This window comes from Myotis myotis, unplaced genomic scaffold (assembly GCF_014108235.1).
Source record: "Myotis myotis isolate mMyoMyo1 unplaced genomic scaffold, mMyoMyo1.p scaffold_m19_p_21, whole genome shotgun sequence".
Lineage (NCBI taxonomy): Eukaryota > Metazoa > Chordata > Mammalia > Chiroptera > Vespertilionidae > Myotis > Myotis myotis.
Genome location: NW_023416326.1, coordinates 4,372,767 through 4,393,080, shown reverse-complemented (window position 1 = coordinate 4,393,080; position 20,314 = coordinate 4,372,767). Strand labels below are relative to the sequence as shown.

Here is a 20,314-nt window from a genome sequence, read left to right as displayed (position 1 = left end):
AAGTCCCGCCTCTGCGGTGATTGACGGCCGCTGGGGTGGAGATCAGATTGTTTTCGAGTCGAGGCGGGCAGAGGTTCGGTGGACCCTCGCGGACCCAGCCACGCAGCCACCCTGGTTCTGGCCGGCGACTCCCGAGCCCGAAGAACAGCACAGCCCGGGGAGCGCGCAGGTGCCTGGTCACCGGTTACCGCGGGGGCGAGCCCCAAGTCCTGTGTGAGGTCCAGCTCCGCGTTTGAGGGTCTACCCCGTAGGAAGCAGGACGGATGGATGGTCGCCGAGGATGGAGGGAGGATGCCTGCAAAACGGGGCAAGTCACCCAGCTAACCCGAAAGGCAGAATGGCAGTCAGTCAGTTACGGGATAAGCCGATTCCGCAGTCGTGTTCCTTTCTCAGCGCCAGATTCTCGCCTGTAGGTTTCGCGGGGGTTGCCTGTCGGTGTCCAAGGAGATGACGCTCAAGGAGACGTTTAGCAGCGGGTCCGGTTCGTGATCCAAGCACGCGAGGCCGGTGGTGGTGTTACTGTTGGTGCGGATGAGAGAGGCCATTACCCCACCCGGAGGGACCCGGGGTCACCACCACCAGGGAGATGGCTTTCCTGATGAATTTTGTTAAAAGTGGGTTTCGACACGGATACCCGTTGTGACCGTAAAAGCTGCTCTTTCTGGTTTAGTGAAAGGGACATAGACTGAGCGACCTGGTTCCCTAAAACTTTCAGCAGCTCTGCGGGGTGAAGTCTTACCAGTGAGAAGGGAGCATCCCGCTCCTGCCTGGAGGAGGTGAGCTGCGGGGATCATCTTGACGCTTTTCCATTCCCTGTACAGAGGCTGGCAGCTGGAACTCCCCATGTTTATTTTAACTTTGTTGTTGTCAAGGATACAGGACCTTGGAGTCTGCTTCATTCTTACCTACACTTCTCCAAGTCTGTGCTTTCCCTGGCTTTTTTTTTTTTAGACTCCCCTGTTCCTCTGGGGTGTGGCCGCCCTTGTTTCAGCAAGTGAATGAACCTAACTTTGTTAGATGATTAGGTTTGTTTCCGATGGGCTTGATCAGATAGGGTTTATCACTGTTTATTTTGGCCGACCCCCCTGCATGGCGTGAAGGTAGGGCACCTTTAGCTCCCTCTTAGGAGAAAACTGAAGCAGAATAACGGTAACTTATGTACCGATATCCATCTATGCCCTGAAAAGGGCTGTAGGCTTTTTAACTTTAAAGTTTTTAGATTGCCTTTCAGCAGAGAACGACCACAGCTTTTTTAAATTACCGGCATCCACCAAATTCAGACCAGTCCCACAACAGTTACATGAATCTTCCTTTTCTTTGTAAACTACTTTCTTCTCTCCGCTAAATTGTGACAATGTTTGCCTGACGCTCTATCCATTGAGCCAAACTGGCTAGGGCTTCATGTCCAGTTCTTTATGGTTAGTTGATTTAACCTAACAGCTTTAATAAATCATTTCTTTCTTGTAAAGTATTGACATGCTAGACTATCATTTATTAAATCTAAGTCTCTTTAAATTGGTTTCTCAAATGTTTATTCCCATTTTGCATTTTCTATTAAGTGACTGGGCCAGAGTTACAAAGTACTTGTGCAGATTATCGTTAGTACTGCCTCCCCCAAATACCTTCCATTATTCATTACGCCAATAATCAGACCTTCAGACACATTTTTCTTTATGCATAGAAATAAAAGTAAGTCACAGACAATAAGTTGGTCATTCTCCCAAAGCACAGAGTGCCTTTTAAAGACTACACAATAAGGCAGTTAGTGCTGCCATGTTGGAGAGTCCAACGCCAATTGCACTGTATGTGAGTTCACATGATTGTGGTGTCCATTAGCGACTCTTTGCCTGTATTTCAACAGGCAACAAAGCCTGTTCCAGGTTAATGACAGGGAAAATGGAACAGATAGACATCTCAAAGGACAAAGCTATAGGGCTTGGGAGGACTAAATAGATATAGGAGGCAAGGGTAAGAAAGAAATCCAAGACATACTCCTGGGTCACTTACAGAGTGAAGATGGTGGTTTAAAAAAAGGGCTGGGGGAAAAGTGACTTCATCCATTATTATTTTTTTAAAATATATTTTATTGATTTTTTACAGAGAGGAAGGGAGAGAGATAGAGAGTTAGAAACATCGATGAGAGAGAAACATCGATCAGCTGCCTCCTGCACATCTCCCACTGGGGATATGCCCGCAACCCAGGCACATGCCCTTGACCGGAATCGAACCTGGGACCTTTCAGTCCGCAGGCCGACGCTCTATCCACTGAGCCAAACCGGTCCCAGCGACTTCATCCATTATTTAGGTTGGTAGAGGGACATGAAGAAAGAATAAGCTGCTATTAATTATGTTATTTCAGGTAAAGAAGCAGATACAGGACTGACTTTGAGGAGATCAGGCTTTTGATATCGTAATGGCAATCATAAAAAAAACTGAGAGCCATATTTTAATTTCTCTATATAGTTAGCATTAAGTCTTTCTGAGTAATAATACTTTCTTCATTTTAAATTATGGATTCATAACCACAAAATTCAAATTCCCATAGTGTAGCACAAATACCCATGATTTTAAGAGGTTCCCTTGTATCAATTAAAATGGAAGATTCAAATTTTCATAAAAGTTAGTAAAGACAGTACCCAACTTAAAAAAGAAATTTATCTTTATTGTTGAAAATCTGAGCGAGGTGTCCTCCATCTTAAGGTTTGAGCGCTTTGGTGAGAAGGTCTCATGCAAGTGCAGGTGCTGGTGATTAGATCTGAGAGAACATCCTATAGAACCAATCACGCCAAACGCACCGTTTCTGAGAAGCACGACTTTCATTTCGGGATTCAGCAAGGTCTAACACAGTAACCCAGGTCTCTTTTCCTACCTCTTGGCCACAGATGGCTCCAGGGGTTTTGGGCTGGGAATTACACAAGAGGGAGTCAGGGTTAAGGCACTGGACGGCTAGTTAGTGCCTGATGGGGTAGCCATGGCGACTAGGTCTCAGGTTCACACTCTCCTTTAATCAGAGATTAAAGAGGCCCACAGCTCCCTTTCCATTCAAGCACCAACTGCCTTCTAGTGGGTGGTGCGTGGGAAGGAAAAGGGCATTTCCTTCTGCTGTGAGCAAACTGCTCTTTTATGATTTTTACTACTAACCCTGGGAAAATAGACAAAGGTTTAAAGCCTCCTTCTTAAAATACTTCTCCATGTACTTTTTTTCTTTCCAAATGGACAGACGACGTTGTGCCCAGATACTAATCAGCTTGGGGGCACCAGTTACTTACCAACCAACCAACTTGGGCCGGCATGTGAGGGGAGACTTCTTGGTGCTGTTTGTCACTGTCAGCCTTCCCATGAGAGCCTTTGGCGGGAATTTCTAGGGGGAGACCGATACTCTAAGCAGCAACATTTAGGAAGAGGAATTCCCATAGCCTATGGGCCAGCGAGCGATAGAAACTGGTCCCAAGTAGCCACTGGCTTGGAACTGGGTAGATGAAGTGGGAACTGCCCATACAGTATAGTTAGAAGTATCAATATTCCTAGAAGCTTTTTTTCTTCTTATTATTACTGTCTTCCCTCTGTCAAACCCTGAGCCAGCCACTTTCCCCTGGTTGCCTGGGGAGGAGGAAAAGGAACATACAGGGCAGACCAGGCACGGGAGAAGGTATATGAGGTGGAGACAGCAACGTCACATGGCAGAGGGAGAGCAAGGCCACCATCAGGCATGAGCCCCATGGCCTGAGAGGGCAGAACCCAGAATGGCACTGAAGGGCTGTTGCTTCAGAGAAGGGTTCCCGGCATAACAGTGAGGAGGCTCCCAAACACAGTCCCAGCCCCAGCCCCAGCCCCGAGGAACCTGGCTGCTGCGTCGATGTCCCTTGAGATGGTGCTGGTTTGGAAGCTGCGGCTGGAAGTAAGCGAGGTCAGGGATGTGGGGCTGGCAGGCTGCTGAGGCTCTCACCTATGTGTGTCCGGTCGTCTCAGCACCACTGCACGCAGCGACCCCCCCAGCAGCCCAGAGGTGCTCCTGTCGGAGGAGGGGTGGAGACCAACTTGGCGCAGGCGGCCACGTTCAGGGGAAGAGGAGAGCTGCTCCCAGTGCAGAGAAGACGGAGTCGAATTCTTTATTGACAGAATCAATCAAACACTCATGGCAGAGTTGGCCACAGAGACCCGACACCGCACACTGCGACATTCACATGGCACCTATTTCAATGTGACTCCTCTCGGTTCCTTCAGTTCCGTACAACGATTACGGAGTGGCTCTACGTGGAAACCACCTCCCCCGCACCGCCCCGTCCACTCAGTTCTTAGAGACAAACAGCTTGCTCCAAATTTATAAAAAGATAGGCTAGAAGACAAAAAAATAACCGACTCAAATAAGCTGTCAGGCCTAATCGAGAATGGCTTAATATGACTAATTCTCTTCTTTGAACATTTGACTTAAGTGCGTTATTAGAGCTACCAGTTCAGGGTTCCCACCAAGCGCGTCGATTTGTTTGTAGGCTTTAGCTTCGAGCTCTCTCAGAGTATTCCGCGTGTATTCAAAAGAACCCACATTCTCAAGGTAATGTACACAGTATTTTTTAATGTCTACGTTTTCGGTTCTCTGGCGCAAGATGTTCTGCACCTGTGTGCTTTCAGGCTTCAACCAAATGGCATGAATAGTAGGGAACGAGAACTTTCCCTCCGTGAGATCTTCACAGAAGCTTTTGTTTTCACTATATTCTTTGGAGTGTAGATTAGCATAATCATCTCTAATTTGGAAAAAGAGCCCAAGGGTATCAAGTAGTGACTTTAAATCTTCTTTGTAATCAGAGAACAACTGCATGAGACCCACCGCTAATCCAAACAGTCCGCCTGTCTTCTGCTGCACCATAGCTTTATATTCTTCTTCCGTGGGACAGGTGTAGCTATCCCGCCAATAAATATCCAGGCCTTGTCCCTGATGGAGTTCCAAGAGCTGGCGCGTAAAAAGCTTTACTGCATCGGGGTGATCAAGAGTTAAGACCTTCTCTAGGCCAAGAAAATATACATAATTGGCAGAATTGATGACAGACGGAATCCCATAGATGCTGTGTGCCACCGGAAAGCCACGTCGGAGCTTCGAGTTGTCTTCGATATCATCGATGAGCAAACTGGCATTATGCAACATTTCCGTCACTTCAATGATAATCTAACAAAAAGAACAATTGAAAAGTTCATTTTTTTCATATCTGAACTACTATATTAACAGATTATGATGGTCTCAGGTGCCTTAGTTTTTAAAAGTAGTAATTATTTAGCAACCTCAATATGAAAACAATAGATTACATGAGCATTAAACAGAATTAAGAGCTAGGAGTATTTCTACGTGACGTCATAAATTTCTTGGGGATTAAGAATGAGGTTAGAGGCCCTGGGTAGGTAGACTAGTTCGTTAGGGCATCGTCCCGATACACCATCCCAGCCTGGGTGCATACAAGAATCAACCAATGGAGGCATAAAGTATACAAAACAATGTTTCTCTCTCACTCTCTACCCAAAGCAAAAAAACCCACCAAAAATGGGGGGGGGGGGGGGGGGGATGGGAATTGCCTAGATACCTGAAGCTTGTCGTCTGGAACTTTTAGCCAATGATTAAATGCCTGTGAAAGTTTGGTTCTCACTTGCTTACCTGCAATTAAAGAATAAAATTTGGCGATAAAGTTAACACTTTAATTATAAAAAACATTTCAGAAATTTACTCTAAAACAGATCAGACTTGATAAATCCAACCCCATCAATCCATTACCCATTGGAGAGCTTCCAGTGCTGGGCCCCTACTGGCCCCTTCTGTCAAAATTCACACTCTAAACCCCGCAACCTTAGCATCAGGGCAGGCAAAAGAGGTTCTAAATCCTTCAGCAGCCCATCACTTTCATCTTAACTTGTATCAACAGTTTTGGAATGGAATGGGGGAATAGGAATTATGATCTAATTCATTCCTTTTGAAAGGATGCCAGCCTAGTTAGTGGGAGTTAATTAGCACTGTCAATTTCAGAGACCATAGGCATTTTTGTTGTTGTTGTTGAGAACATAGGTATTTTTAATGAAATGTACATTGCTATTGAATTACCTCATACAATTACCTCTTAAACTTATCTAGCATTCCTTTAAATTAAAGTTTCAGAGAATGGACAGCTCTGCCGCTTTCCTACCAAGAAGTAACACTGCCATGGCCTGAAGTATTCCCTTTTCTATGAGAAGGGGTATTTCAGGTCCAAGTAACTGGTTTATAAGTGAATTTTATCCTAAGAACTTACAGTTGTTATATTTCTGAATTTTTACTATCATCATTTTTCCAAAGTTAAAAAAATATCAAAACATGTACATACACATAAACATGATTAGGCAAGTGTAACTGTAGGAAGCCATGACCAGGTGGCCCATCTTTATATAGGAATAATGGGGGTTATGCTTTTAAGTAATGTGATTTAGATGCATGACTATTTGGCTGTTAAAGAAACTGGTAGTGTGAGAAATGGAGAGTGCATGTGATGGTGGAAACATGAGCATGGAATGTAACTGAAGCTTTTTGTTGGTGCACAAATTGGCACAGCTTTCCTTAATCTAGTAGGGAAGAGGAAAGTGTGGCATCCGTAAATAATAAAACCTCCAAAAAGGTACTCAAATGTTTTAAGAATTTTTAATTTTTAGGTAGGTTATATACTTGCATATTTTTTAAGGGTACCTCAAAAATGTCCCTTTTAATAACAAATCATCACTTTTCTCATACGCATGACCTTAAATATAAAAATCTCAATAGCTGGCAAACCTTTTCTGAATTCTAACATTCAAATGACCACTACTATGTAAAGCCAACCCTGTCTGGTGTGGGTGGCAATAGATGTTTCTCACCCTCTCCCTAAAAATCAATTAAAGAAATATTTAAGAATTGAAAAGTGTGATTTTTGTAGTGTACTCTTGAGTATGTAGGTGAAACAATAAAAAAATAAAATAATACCTGGTAACTGAAGCAAGTACTTGTAGGGTTCTAGAAGAATTCTTTGGACTTTTTCTTGAGTCTTCTCCATTGTTGTTGGATTTCAAAGATGATCTGTTAAAAAAGAGAATCATAAATGTGATCTCATTAATTAAATTATCTTTGCGTGTCAAACTGCAAAGGAATTTGTATCTCAAGGAATTTGTAAAGCCAGACTTTGTTTCATCTTAAAAGAAAATTCTAAGGGTATGAAATCTTGAGAACATTATGCTCAGTGACAGAAGCCAGTCAAAAAAGACTACATATTGCACTTTTCCATTTACATGAACTATTCAAAACAGGCAAATCTATAGAGGCCGAAAGTAGATTGACAATTGCCTAGGTAACGTCAGGGTAGGGGGGCTAGGGAGTGACTACTAATGAGTGCGATATTTCTTCTGGGGGCCAACAAAATGTTCAAAAATTAGATTGTGGTGGTGGTTGTACAGCTCCGTGAGTACACTAAAACCCACCTAATTGTATACTTTACACGGGTGAACTATGACATATCAATTATATCGCATTAAAAAAAAGGGAAAGTTTTCATTCAAGTGATTGGTCAGTGTTCACCTGGATTTTAAGGAATAAAACTTATATTAAACCTTTTATATTTACTCAACCGTGAAAGGCTTATATTGTCAAATCAATGTTAAAACAAACCCACAGATTTAGATTCTTCTATATATAATTGATTATACAAATTAGTAAACATACTTGTTTCTATGGATATTAAAATGTTTTATATACTATATATAATTTAAGGGGAGACTTCCCTCCTGTATTTTCACTACAATCAGTCCATTTCAGAGATTCGGATTTAAGACAAGACATGCATTATTAAAAATATTCCTGCCGAAACCGGTTTGGCTCAGTGGATAGAGCGTCGGCCTGCGGACTGAAAGGTCCCAGGTTCGATTCCGGTCAAGGGCATGTACCTGGGTTGCGGGCACATCCCCAGTAGGAGATGTGCAGGAGGCAGCTGATCGATGTTTCTTTCTCATCGATGTTTCTAACTCTCTCTCTCTCTCCCTTCCTCTCTGTAAAAAAATCAATAAAATATATTAAAAAAAATATATTCCCTTCCTTTATTCTTCTTAAATTTACATTTACTTCGATATTTCCTAGCGTATCACTCATGGTCTTCCTAGAATCCTCCTTCACTACTGAATCTCTACTCTTCTGTGCAGTAAAAATCTATTTTTATTTGTCCCCACATCAGGAGTTTTCTAATTGCTCTGACATCTTTGGCACATTTCAGGTTTTCCCCCTTTATCTGCTTTCTTTTGATTCTTTGGACAACGATTTTTTGTCTTTAGGATTATGAACTTAAAGAACTGGAAAGTGCATGCCCTGGCCTGTCCGTGTGGCTCAGCTGATCTTCCTCCCCTGCATAGAAAGGTTGCAGCTTTGAATCCTCCTCAGGGCACATGCCCAGGTTGCAGACTCCATCAGCTGTAGGGGTGGGGGTGGAGGGCAACAGATGTTTCTCTCTCTCACCCTCGCACTCCTCCTCTTTCCAAAAATCAATTAAAAAAACATACTTAAGAATTGAAAAGTGTGTTTTCTGTAGCCTACTCTTGAATATGTAGGTAAAACAATAAAAAAAAAAATTAGCACACCAGGCTGTAGCTCTATTAATTTACTTTTAGGTTGATGAATACTACAGAATGACTAGGTGAGTCCGAAACTACTCAATTTCAAAACGCAAACTGCTTTGAACTTATTCAAACAATGGATGAATGACAAATACAAAAACATATTCTCTCCTCCGTGTGACTATTGCAATAACTTCCTAGCTAGGTTCCCTGCATGAGCTAGTGATCTTTGTAAAACTGCAATCTTTCGAAGGTAAGTCTTATCTCTCTTTCCACTGGAAAAACAAACAAACCCCAAGCTTCTTAACACGGTGTGTAAGGATCTGGGTCCCTGCTCCGCCGGCCCCAGTTCCCCGTATTTCAAAAGCTCCCGTTTGACAGAAGGCTTTCCAGCCTGCTCTTCTTTAGGTCTGACATGTTCTTTCCTTAGTTACCCGCAGCCAACCCCTCACCTCCTAGGTCGATCCTCCCGGGCTCGGTAAAGCCCTCCCCGAGGTCCCTAACCGCACGGTCCCCTGTCACCGTGCAGCCAGCATTCGCCGCTGCTGCCCTTCCGCACCCGCCTGTGCGTGCAAATTACCACCACCTCTCCCACGAGGCTGAGGTCCACCCAGGCAGGAGCCGGACCCGTTCCTCCGCCCGGTAGCCGTTCAGCGAGTACGGGGACTGAACGAGCGGACGGAGATTGCTTTCTAACGCGTTCGACGGTGAAATCGGGGCGCGCACATTTGCGCACGAAAAAAAAAAAAAAAAAAGAAAAGATCAAGGGAAGGATCTGGTGTCAGAATGGCTACAGAGAGACCTACAAATGTCAGCGCAGCTCGGAAGCGCAGGCAACCTTTCCGGCCGACGACGGGTCTGCAGAGAACGACCCGAGAAGCGGGCTGGGGGTTGAACAACAACTCCGAGGCCGACTTTCCACCGCGGCGGGGCCGGGAGCCTCCAGCATCCGCTCCGCCTGCAGGGTCGCCGTGCCCGCGAGGCTCCGCTTCCTCTCCGCTCCGATGCCCCTTTCCGCCCCGATCCGGGGCCCCCTCCAGTTCTTCCCCTTCGCCCGCCCGCGAGGGGACGCAGAACGTTCGGACCCAATCAGGTTCAGCATCCGGGGCCTCACCATCCTTCTTTCTTTCCTCCAGACCCCGCCCTCCTGCCCATCCGGTCCCCCCCACCCCGCCTGCCGCCACCACTGCCGCTCACGGTTCAGCGATGAGATCACAGCTTCCGCGCCACCGGTCCGGGAGTAGCTGGGCCCCGCATCAACTTCCCACTTTATAGCTCACACCCGGGCTCCTCCCGACGCTTCCATGAATCCCTCCCCCTACTTCATCAAGAAACTCTCCGCCCTCCTCGGCCGCCAGCGCCGCCGCATTATTCTGTGCAAGAAAATGCGCCATCTCGGTCCCACTGCGCAGGCGCCGCCACCACCTCCCTGCACAGTCGCCCGCCCCTTTCCCCCCCCCCCCCCACCTCCGTCTCACGCAAGCGCGGGGCGTTGCGGGTCTTGCAGTTCTCGCGGGCGAGGGCTCGCACCCGGGCGCCCCGGGTCGGACTACATTTCCCGGTAGGCTTTGGGGCGTCACTTTCTGTTTCCATAGAACTGGTGGGAAAATGGCGTCGTTGTTTGTATCCCAAGGGCCAATAACAACGAAGTGTGGGCGGGTTCTAAGACACCCTGGCCAATCCGCGGTCGTCTCAGAGGCCATCCGGGAAAGAGGTAGGGGAGGGGAGACAGCTTAGGGGAGTGGAGAGCGGAGGGAAGCGGGGGGGCTCGGGCGGGGGGAGCGATGTTTGCCCGTCAGTCGAGTCCGGAGTGAGCAGCTTGGGCGCCGGAGCGGAGGAGTCTCTGAAGCTTAGCTGGCCGCCGCCACGGCCGCCGCCTGGACCTCTCCCCGGAGCGAGCCGCAGGAGGGTCTGTGGCCGCCGTCCTCTGGGAGGCAGCGCGACGGGGGCCCGGGCTCCCGTCCGGGAGGGTTTTTCGTCGTCCCCCTCCCCCCAGCGAGGGAACCCGAGCGGCCGCCAAACAAAGGTACCAGTCGCCGCCGCGGGAGGAGGAGGAGCCGGAGCCTCAGCCTCGGCCCCGCTGGACGCGCCGCGCGTCTCCCCATCTCTCCCCCGGGCCTGCTGGTTTGGGGGGGGAGCCGGGGAGGGGACCCTGGACGCGCTGAGCTCGGCGCTGGCCTCCGACGAAGGTAGGGCATTTCGGAGGCGTCCGCGGGCTCGTCGGGGGGTCCTTCGGGGAGTCCCCGGGCCCGGCCAACGCGCGGGAGGATCGCCGCGGTGGGCTCGCCGGGCGCCCGAACCCTTGGCCTCAGCCTGCGGCGCCCCCGCCCCCCCCGCGGTCGCCCGGGCCTGGCGGCCGCGCTCCCGGGGTCGGCGAGGGCCCCGGCGGCGGCCCGGCGAGCGCGGAGTCGCTGAGCCGCCTCCGGCCTCTCCTCTTGTCCCCTGTCCCCGCGACCGGTCCACGGAGTCCGCTCGTCCTGTCGGTCGGTCCGTCCCCGCCTCGGGACGGGACGTGGGCAGCGGCCCGGGGCGGGCAGGTCCCTCGGAAGCGGGGAGCGCAGAGGCCCGGCCGGCCCGGCTTGTTGTGAGTTTCTTCTTTGACAGAAATGGCGTCATTGTCGGAGCCGGGAAACTCCGGCGGGTCCCGACAATGGGGACGCTGAGCTGCCGAGCCGGGTGGGTGGGTGGCGGGGTGTGCGGTGGCGAGGCCAGGCGAGCCCCGCATCGGCCTCTCGCGGCCCGGCGGTCTCTCTCCGCCTCCGCCCGCGCAGGGAGGGGGGGCCGGGGCCGGGGGTGCCCGTGGCGGTGACGGTGCCTTTTGTGTCCCCCCAGGTGCAGGTGAATCTGGTGTTTTGGAGGGCGCCGCGGTCCCGGCATCACCATGAAGGTAAGATCGCTGCGGAAGAGGAACCTCTGGGGCCGCAGAATCCAGGAAGCGAGGGGTCGGGTCGAGGGCGTGCGCTGGGCCCTCGGAGCGCTGGGCTTGGGCTTGGGGTGCGAGCCCTTTTCGTGGGGGGACGAGAGTTAGTGGGGCGGTTGTCGGTGCGCGGTGCCGAGGAGTTGGAGCCAGTTTGGGGATCTCGCAGGGAGGATAGCTGTCCCGTGTTTCGGGCGCCTCTTTTTGCCGGAAACGAGAGGGGATAATTGCCTGCAGGAGGGTGTTTCTAAGGGTAAAGCAGAAAAAGCAGGTCACGTAATCCGACTCGAGAACCTGAACTGCATTGGGGTTCTAGCGGTTACACGGATGTAAGGAAACCCCATTGATGGTGTTAACCGTGCCCTGAGCTTTTAGCAGACCTACTTGATTGGCCACGAAAATAGCATCTTGACGCAAAGATTCTTTTGAAAGAGGATTTTGATGATCTTTGCACAGCTCGGAGGTGGCACCTGTTCCTGGCATTTCCAGGGATTTAGGAGGGCTCGGTGTGTACGTCTTTGTTGCACTGCATCTGGTCTGGGAATTGTCAGGTGTAGTGTTGCTCTGCGATGACACCGATGGCCAGGTTCCTCCTAAATGTGAACGTGTGAACTGGAGGAGGATAGTGTCCGAGAAGTGGAATTCGCTTAATTGGTGGGAGAAGTGACAGCAGTACCAGTGCAGGCTGTTTGTTCCGCGTGGAGACGGTGTGATTGGACGCTGTGATGTTGTTAAACAGTTTCGGAGAAAAGCCTTGGGCCCCTGGGTGTCCAGGTTCAACTGGTGGGACTGGGGCCGCAGGTATTTACATCCACGTTCGGAAGTGCGCGTGGAGCAGGGAGAGTGTGTGCGCGAGGACAGAAGTGCCGCAGGTAGTCCAAGTGTAAACGCCGTCCACTTTTGACAGTTCCTTTGAACTATTTTTAAACACGTTTACTTCGCTTTTCTTCAGAGTCAGGAGTGTTTTTAAAAATTGTAAGGCTTGTGTTTGTGGCAGAAAGAAAAAGCAGTGGCTGCTGAAATGTGTATCAGCTATACAAAGGAATTATGTTCAATCCGTGATTTTTTTAGGCTCTTTCTTCTTGAGTTTGAGGTGCTTTAAACACCTAAAAGGTGTGTATCTGCTGGATTCCTAGCTCACCTTCCTGTAAACAAAAAGGCAGTCAGGGATGTTTCATAAAGGAATCCCTTTTTGTTAGTCACAGGTGTGACTGACGCCTGTGACCTGTGTAAAACAGTGACAAGTGAGATTGTTAAGAAAAATGTTGGGTTAAATAATAGGTAATACATTCAGAAGCTGAATAACACAGGATTTTATTTGGAATACATGTTGTAATTTGTCACAATTCCCAAATAGTGCCTGGCCTGTTAGGAACTCTGTTAACCTTTGGTTAAAAGAAATGTAGGAAGTTGAAGGTGTTTTAGATTTAAATTTCCTTTCCCTTTTCTTTCTTTCATTTCCTTTTTCTTCTCTTTTTTTCAATGTGTGTTTAAAAAAAAAAAAAAAGAAAGAAAGCATGTTGGAGACTTTAACCTTTAAAGTTTCATGGTAAGTGTTAGGCAAATGCAAATTTTTGAGTATCATTTTAAAACTACTAATTTTAAATGCTCAGCATTTCCATGATTCCTGCCTTTAAGAAAAGATGTTAGTAACGTTAAAAAGTGTTATTAAAATATACTTCTGATTTTATACCAGAAGAACTTCCTGTTACTATATAGTAAGTTTTCTCTTAGGGAACCTCCTAGTAATCAGTAGTACTAAAAAATTCGCTAATTTCTTACAACTTAATGTCTTGTGTGATGAAAGTTGACAGGCTGCCCATGATTGGTATTTCGCTTTAAAAAAATTGCAATTCAAAAGATATTTAGTATTGATTAATTTGGACTTAAATTTTTTCCATGCTCCCAATTTCCCTATTGTAATGACAACAGCCTTGTAGAGGAATTTATGCCATTTATTAGCTCTTACCGAACATATTTATACTTGATGTAAGGAGGTGGAGTGTATAATGTTGATGGAAGAAGACTTGAGGTGGTGAACACACAATACAGTGTACAGATGTTGTGGAATTGTGCACCTGCACCCTGTATAATTTTGTTAACAACCAGTGTCACCCCCAATAAATTAAATAAAAAGGCGGGGAATCACTGTAGTTATGCTTCTGACAGTACAGCTTAAAAGTAATGATGCTTAGCCCTGGCTGGAGGGTTCAATGGTTAGAGCATCAAACCAAAGAGTTCCAGGTTTGATTATGGACAGAGGCAAGAACCTGGTTTTGGACTCGCTCCCTGGCCCTATTTGGTCAGCTGGTCCTTGGTCCGGGTGGTTGCAGAAGGTTGCCTCTGCAACCAGTGGATGTGTCTCTCACATCCTCCCTCCCTCCCACTCTCTCTCAGTGGGAAAAATGTCCTCAGGTGAGAATTAACAACAAGAAGTAATGATGCTTAAAATTTTAACTGATTTTTAAAGCATAATAATTTTTTTAAAATGAAGTAAACTTTTGCCGAAACCGGTTTGGCTCGGTGGATAGAGCGTCGGCCTGCGGACTGAAGGGTCCCGGGTTCGATTCCGGTCAAGGGCATGTGCCTGGGTTTCGGGCATATCCCCAGTGGGAGATGTGCGGGAGGCAGCTGATCGATGTTTCTCTCTCCTCGATGTTTCTGACTCTCTATCTCTCTCCCTTCCTCTCTGTAAAAAATCAATAAAATGTATTTTAAAAAAATAAAATAAAATAAAATGAAGTAAACTTTTAAGCTTGTTATGTTCTATTAGTCACAAAAATTTTTTAAATTTTATTGTGACATTTGTTTTGAGGTAAAAGTGCTCTTTTGGTTGTTGCTTTAAATCCCCAAATAAATACAGTGAATATGTTAAGTATTACATGTTTTAGAAGGAATTTTCTTGTAGTGCTATCTTCAAGATTGGTATACTCTGTCTTGAGATATTTTTGTCCAGTGTGTTTTTGAGAAATCTAACACATTTTTGTGCTTTTTAAAAAATATATATTTTTATTGATTTCAGAGAGGAAGGGAGAGGGAGAGAAAGATAGAAATAGCAATGATGAGAGGGAATCATTGATTGGCTGCCTCCTGCACGCCCCCCACTGGGTATTGAGCCCGCAACCCAGGAATGTGCCCTTGACTGGAATCGAACCCGGGACCCTTCAGTCCGCAGGCCGACGCTCTATTCACTGAGACAAACCAGCCAGGGCACACTTTTGTGCTTTTAACATAGATCATGATTTAGATGTTATGTTGTATTTATTTTTCATACTTTTGATAGCCCTTTCAACATCAGTGATAGCACATTATCAAGAAGTAATAGACTATTAAGGGTTCTAAGTTATTTTAAGACTTAATTATATCAGATTCATTTCCTACTTATTTTTTTCTGCATCTATATTAACATTACATTGTGGTAAAATTTCTGTTATTTATTTATTGTTATTTTAGAAAAAGAGAGGAAGGGGGAGAGACTGAGAGAAACATCGATTTGTTCCACTTATTTATTGATTCTTGTATGTGTCCTGACCTGGGATTGAACCCATAACCTTTGTGTATCAGGAAGGTGCTCTAACCAACTGAGCTACCCAGCCAGGGCCATGGTAAACTTTCACGTGAAGTGGGAAGGCTAGACATTCCAGAATCTTTAGGGAGTAAGTGCTATAGATGGTTGTACTTAGAACTAGGGAGATGCTTTTTGTTTTTGGATGTATCAGTTTCTCCAGTAATCACTGGCTTCAGTCATATACAAATAATGGGTTGATTACAAATGCCTTTTTAAATGCCCTTTCCTTGTGTGCTTGTGTGCATGTTCTTACTCCCGCTTCCCCTCCCTTCTTCTCCTTTTACTTCCTCCTTTTTCTTCTCTCTCTCCTTGCCACCCCCCTTCCTCTCTCTCCCCCCTTCATAAGTCACTCATTTAACAGTCCCTTGCATGTGTCAGGCCGAGTGGAATGAAGGTGAATAAGCTATAGACCTGCTCTCAGGGAGCTCACAGTTTAGTAGAAGACAGAGGAAACAAAACAGGGTGCATATTGAATTATAAGAGTATTGATTCAGTATATGGTAATTATAAGTCCTGTGGGAGGATATCTAAGTCAGGGAGACCCATGGAAAGTCCTCTGGAATTGACATCTAAGCAGAGTTAAACTTTCACTGGGCAGAGAAGGGTAGAAAGGAGTGTTTTAGACAGAGAGGAAACAACATTTGGAAAATAAAGGAAAGCAAGGTACTGATGTATTTGGAAACTAAGGAGTTCACTGGGGCTGGATTATCTTAAAGCACAACGTGGTGGAGGAGGGAAGAGGAGGGCAGTGATGGGGGAGGAGGCTAAGTCAGGAGTTGAAAATATTCTTGGAAGGTACATGAAGTCACTGCAGGTTTTTAAGGAGGGGTAAAGACGCTGGATTTGTATTATAGAGAGATCACTTTGGTAGCATTGTATTGACTACATCAAAAGGGAGATCTGAATGGAAGGGAGATTCCAGGTGAGGACCCCAACTGAGAAGTGACTAATGCACAGGGAGTGGGGCAGAGGGGACGGGTCTGAGGTAGCTAGGAAGTGGAGTTTAGGGCTGAGGAACTCACCTGGGGTAGGAGAAACATGCAGGTTCCTTGGGGCGTGAGATGGATGATATTGGCATTTGAAGCATGTTGTCATTAAAGATGAGTAGGGTTTTGAGTATTTAAAGGACCTGTAAGAGGTCCACGTCCATATGGATCTGCTTATTAAGATGTGAGATTAAGAGAGCAGTTTGATGGAGAGCAGTCAGACTTGATTATCCAGCGTGAATGTTAACCTCATAGTTAATATTTAACTACAATATTCAACTGGATTTAGGTCCATAATGTGACAAATGTATTTTGTCCTATAAAATGTGGTCTTATTGATGAAAGTCAATTTTGTAAAATACCGACTTGCTTTCTGTCCAAATTGCTAACTCTTTGCTTATTGAAATTTTAAAAAGTATGGCAGATGAGTGCATTTTCCAGTGAAGAATGCACTTTTGCTAACTCAGCCTGTAAGTTCAGTCATTGAGGAGATACTGTGTACCTTCCTGGTACCAGGCGTGGTTTTGGTGTTGAGGATACATCAGGGAACAAAACAAGAGTTTACTACCTTGTGGAGTTTACTTTTTATTAGGGTAGACAGACACCAGCAAAATAAAACACATGTGGTAAGTGCTGTGAAGAGAAATAAAGCAGATTCCGGCTGAGAGGTTAGAGTGACAGAGGGTGTTATTTTAATTATTTATTCATTCATTTATTTGTTGTAATGAAGGGCCTGTTTGAGGAGATGACATTAAGCATCTTGTGAGACAAATGATACAGTGAGCCATTCACTTACCTGGGTGGGGGAAGAGCATTCCAGGCGAAGCTGCAAGTGCAGGACCTGCAGTATGGCGGGTTTGATCTTGGCATATTGAAGAAACAGGAAGAGGCCTCAGGGCTGGAATGGTAGTGCAGTGTAGGGCTTTGTAGTCCATGGTGAGGACTTAAGAGTAAAATCTGAATGTGTGAGGAAGTCATTGAAGGGTTTGAGCAAGAGAGGGAAGTGATCTAATGCACATTTTCAGAAAGAACAGAAACTGCTGTGTAGAAACACTGCAGGGAGCAAGAGTGAAAGTAGGAGGTGCGTCTAAGGCTCCCAAGTTAGTTGAGTGAGAGGTGGTGGACCACGGTGTAGAGGTGGCAGTGATGAAGGTGGGATGATGACAGGGTTTGAATGGAGTGAATCTGAGGGGAAAGTCCTGCTTGCTGCTGCTTACAAATGGCACCCTCCCCCTTTGCTGTGATTAGTTGGTAGGTGGAAGTCTTAGAACTTACTGCAGCGAGCCCGTATTCCCAACTCTTGGCCTTCCCTTACTAGTGAGCAGTGGGCATTCAGATCAACAGTTCTCTCCATTTTACTTGGTTTTGTTTAACTTTTAGAAAATGAGATAAATTCACTTCAGAATTCTTTGGAAGTATACAATTACTTTTTAGTGTTTTCACAAGATTATGAATTCATCACTGCTATTCAACTCCAAAACATTTTCATCTTCCCGAAAGAAACCCTGTGCTTTTTAGCGGTCACTCCCCTGGCCTTCCCCTGGCAGTTACTAATCTACTTTCTGTCTCTAAGGATTTGCCTGTTTTGGACATTTCCTTTGAATGGAATCATACAATCTATTGCTTTGTGTGTCTGACTCCTTTTACTTAGCGTAGTATTTTCAAGGGTTACTCATTTTGTAGTATACGCCAATACTTCATTCCTTTTTATTCCTGAATAATACTCCATTTTATTGATACAACACATTTCATTAATCCACTTGTCAGTTATAGGACATGTGGATTATTTCTACTTTTTGCAGATGAATAATGCTGCTAATAATATTTGTATACAAGCTTTTGTGTGAACATATATTTTAAATGTTGGGGGGACCTAGGAGTGGACCTTTCCATTTTTAGGGACATAATCTATTATGTGTGATAACCCTGTTGAAAGCTGGATGACCACCAAGGAGTTGGACTTAAAAAAAATTCAACATTCGCCCTAGACGGTTTGGCTCAGTGGATAAAGTGTCAGCCTGCAGACTCAAGGGTCCCAGGTTCGTTTCTGGTCAAGGGCATATAACTTGGTTGCGGGCACATACCCAGTAAGGAGTGTGCAGGAGGCAGCTGATCTATGTTTCTCTCTCATCGATGTTTCTAACTCTCTATCCCTATCCCTCCCTCTCTGTAAAAAAATCGATAAGATATATTTTAAAAAAAATTCAACATTCATTGAACACTTACAGGCTAGTCTCTGTGCAGTGAACAAAACATGTAGAAAGTCCTGGCCCTGTGGGTCTTATATTTTAAGGTCATGGGAAGGTAAGCAGACAAATAAGAATAAACATAAATAGATTACCTAGTTTGTTAGATGGTAAATAGTATGAAAATAAGAGGGGAGCTGGGTACGGAAGATAGGGAATGAGGCAGGCTGGAGTATTAAATAAGGTGATCAAATAGGTTTTATTGAGAAGACCTGATGGAAAGATGTGAGGGAGCTGGTCATGTGGCCTCAGACAGCTTGACTTGCTCAGTGAACTGCATAGGGCCAGGGGCTGGAGTGGAGTCAGGAAGGGAGAGACAAGGAGGGGGTGTGATCAGACCCATAAAGGGCTGCAGGCTGGGGGCCCAGCGGACCAGATCAGATCACCAGATCAGGAATGTGGATTTCACTCTGATAGAAATAGGGGCTTTGAATAGAGGAGTGGTGCAGTCTCTGTGTACTGGCACATTTTCATCTGTTTTAAAGGATCACTGACTGCTGTGTTAAAGACCGGCTGTAGGCAAGTGGAAGCTGACCATTTAGGAAGCTGTTTTAATTAAGGATGATGGTGGTGGTGATGAAGGAGACATGACTTGGGGTGGTGAACACACAATACAATATACAGATGATACATTACAGAATTGTACTCCTGAAACTTATATAATTTTACTAACCAGTGTCACCCCAATTTTTTTTAAAAAGGGGAGATGAGGGTGGTGTGGTGTCCACCACAGTGAGGAAGGTGAGCAGTAGTCAGATTTTAGGTGTCCTCAAAATCATTTTTTAAAAATCCTTACCTGAGGACATGCTGAGAGAGAGAAAAACACTGATTGGTTGCCTTCCATATGCCACCCGCACTGGGGATCAAATTGGTAACCCAGGTATGTGCCCTGACCTTTTGGTGCCCTTGATGAAGCCCAATGAACTAAGCCACTCCGGCCGGGCTTAGGTGTCTTTGGAAGGTAGAGCCAGCAGGCATTCCTGTCAGATTGATGTAGGTGAAAGAGAAAGGGTCAAGGACACAAGATTTTCTGGCTGGTAACTGGAAAATGAATGAAGTTAGGGCTGCGTAATTTTTGAACGTAAGCATTTATATTTTATATTTGTAAAAACTGCTAAGTGGTGTATTGCTCTGCCTAATGTGGCTGTAAACAAAATATGGACATGCTATATTAATTTTTTGGTAATAGACATTTAAAAGACCTGCAAACTTTTATTCTTGACAAATTGTTTAAAAACAGGATTCTTACTGCCTTCCTTTTGATGTCACAGAACAAAGATGTTTCTACATTCAGAAGGATGGACTAGTGTTCTATGTAAGATGACACCCACAGGAAGCAATGGAAACCATAGTCACACTAACCCTTTTGATATTTAAAAGTTGCAGATGTAGAAGGTGTTTATTTTGATAAGGCATAAACTGCAAATAGAATTATTAAAAATTTGTATTAAGTGCAAAGCATCACTTGTAGCATATTACTTAATCCTATATAATAAAAGCCTCATATGCTAAGTGTCCAGTTGTCTGGTTGGCCATTCAGCCAATCAAAGCATAATATGCTAATAATATGCTGAGGCCACTCAACCACTCAGTATCATGTGCACTGACAACCAGGCAGCAGACGCTTCGACTGGTAGGTTAACTTGCTGCTGGGGTCCAGCCGATTGGGACTGAGGGAGATGGGCCAGACACACCCTGGAGCCCTCCCACTTCCCTCCCTGGCCCCGATTGTGGCCCTCTCGCAATCCAGGCTGAGGGACCTCCCCTCAAGTGCACGAATTTTGTGCACTGGGCCTCTAGTTTGAATATAAAAGACAGAGGAAAATATGGCCTCCATTAAACCTAATGGATGTTGAATGAAACATAAACTAGAAGTAACTTTCGTTCCCAAGATATTTGGAATATTTTAATTTAATTATTTTACATCAAAATAAGACTGCATTTGTTACCTCTTTAACTACTAATCAGTATGTTTAATTTAATTTTTTAAATGGAATCTTAATTATTGATTGAT

At 45.6% G+C, this 20,314-nt stretch overlaps 2 protein-coding genes across 14 annotated transcripts in view; one reads left to right on the top strand and one right to left on the bottom strand.

Moving 5' to 3' along the window:
* Window positions 1-4,084: 4,084 nt before the first annotated feature.
* Window positions 4,085-9,995, bottom strand: GGPS1 (geranylgeranyl diphosphate synthase 1). 5 transcript variants are annotated; one of them, XM_036354886.1, is made up of 4 exons: window positions 9,781-9,994; window positions 6,971-7,063; window positions 5,571-5,641; window positions 4,085-5,161 (listed from the first exon to the last, which is right to left on the bottom strand). In XM_036354886.1, the coding sequence occupies exons 2-4, from the start codon at window positions 7,038-7,040 to the stop codon at window positions 4,403-4,405; spliced, it is 900 nt and encodes a 299-aa protein (XP_036210779.1). In that variant the 5' UTR covers window positions 7,041-7,063; window positions 9,781-9,994; the 3' UTR covers window positions 4,085-4,402. The 5 variants fall into 5 exon arrangements, with proteins under 5 accessions (XP_036210779.1, XP_036210778.1, XP_036210780.1 ...); XM_036354885.1 differs by lacking the exon at window positions 9,781-9,994 and adding an exon at window positions 9,390-9,736; XM_036354887.1 differs by lacking the exon at window positions 9,781-9,994 and adding an exon at window positions 9,036-9,336.
* A 476-nt stretch (window positions 9,996-10,471) lies between these two features.
* Window positions 10,472-20,314, top strand: part of ARID4B (AT-rich interaction domain 4B) — a 61,329-nt gene continuing 51,486 nt past the window's right edge. For 8 of the 9 annotated variants that reach the window (XR_004974993.1, XR_004974992.1, XR_004974994.1 and 5 more), the window contains exons 1-2: window positions 10,472-10,609; window positions 11,416-11,470. Coding sequence is in view for 6 of the 9 variants with exons in the window: in XM_036354549.1 (XP_036210442.1) it covers window positions 11,465-11,470 (6 nt within the window). In the remaining 3 variants the exon portion in view is untranslated. Of the gene's footprint in view, window positions 10,610-10,634; window positions 10,773-11,415; window positions 11,471-20,314 lie in introns of those variants that run through there. The other variant, XM_036354545.1, reaches the window with a different exon arrangement.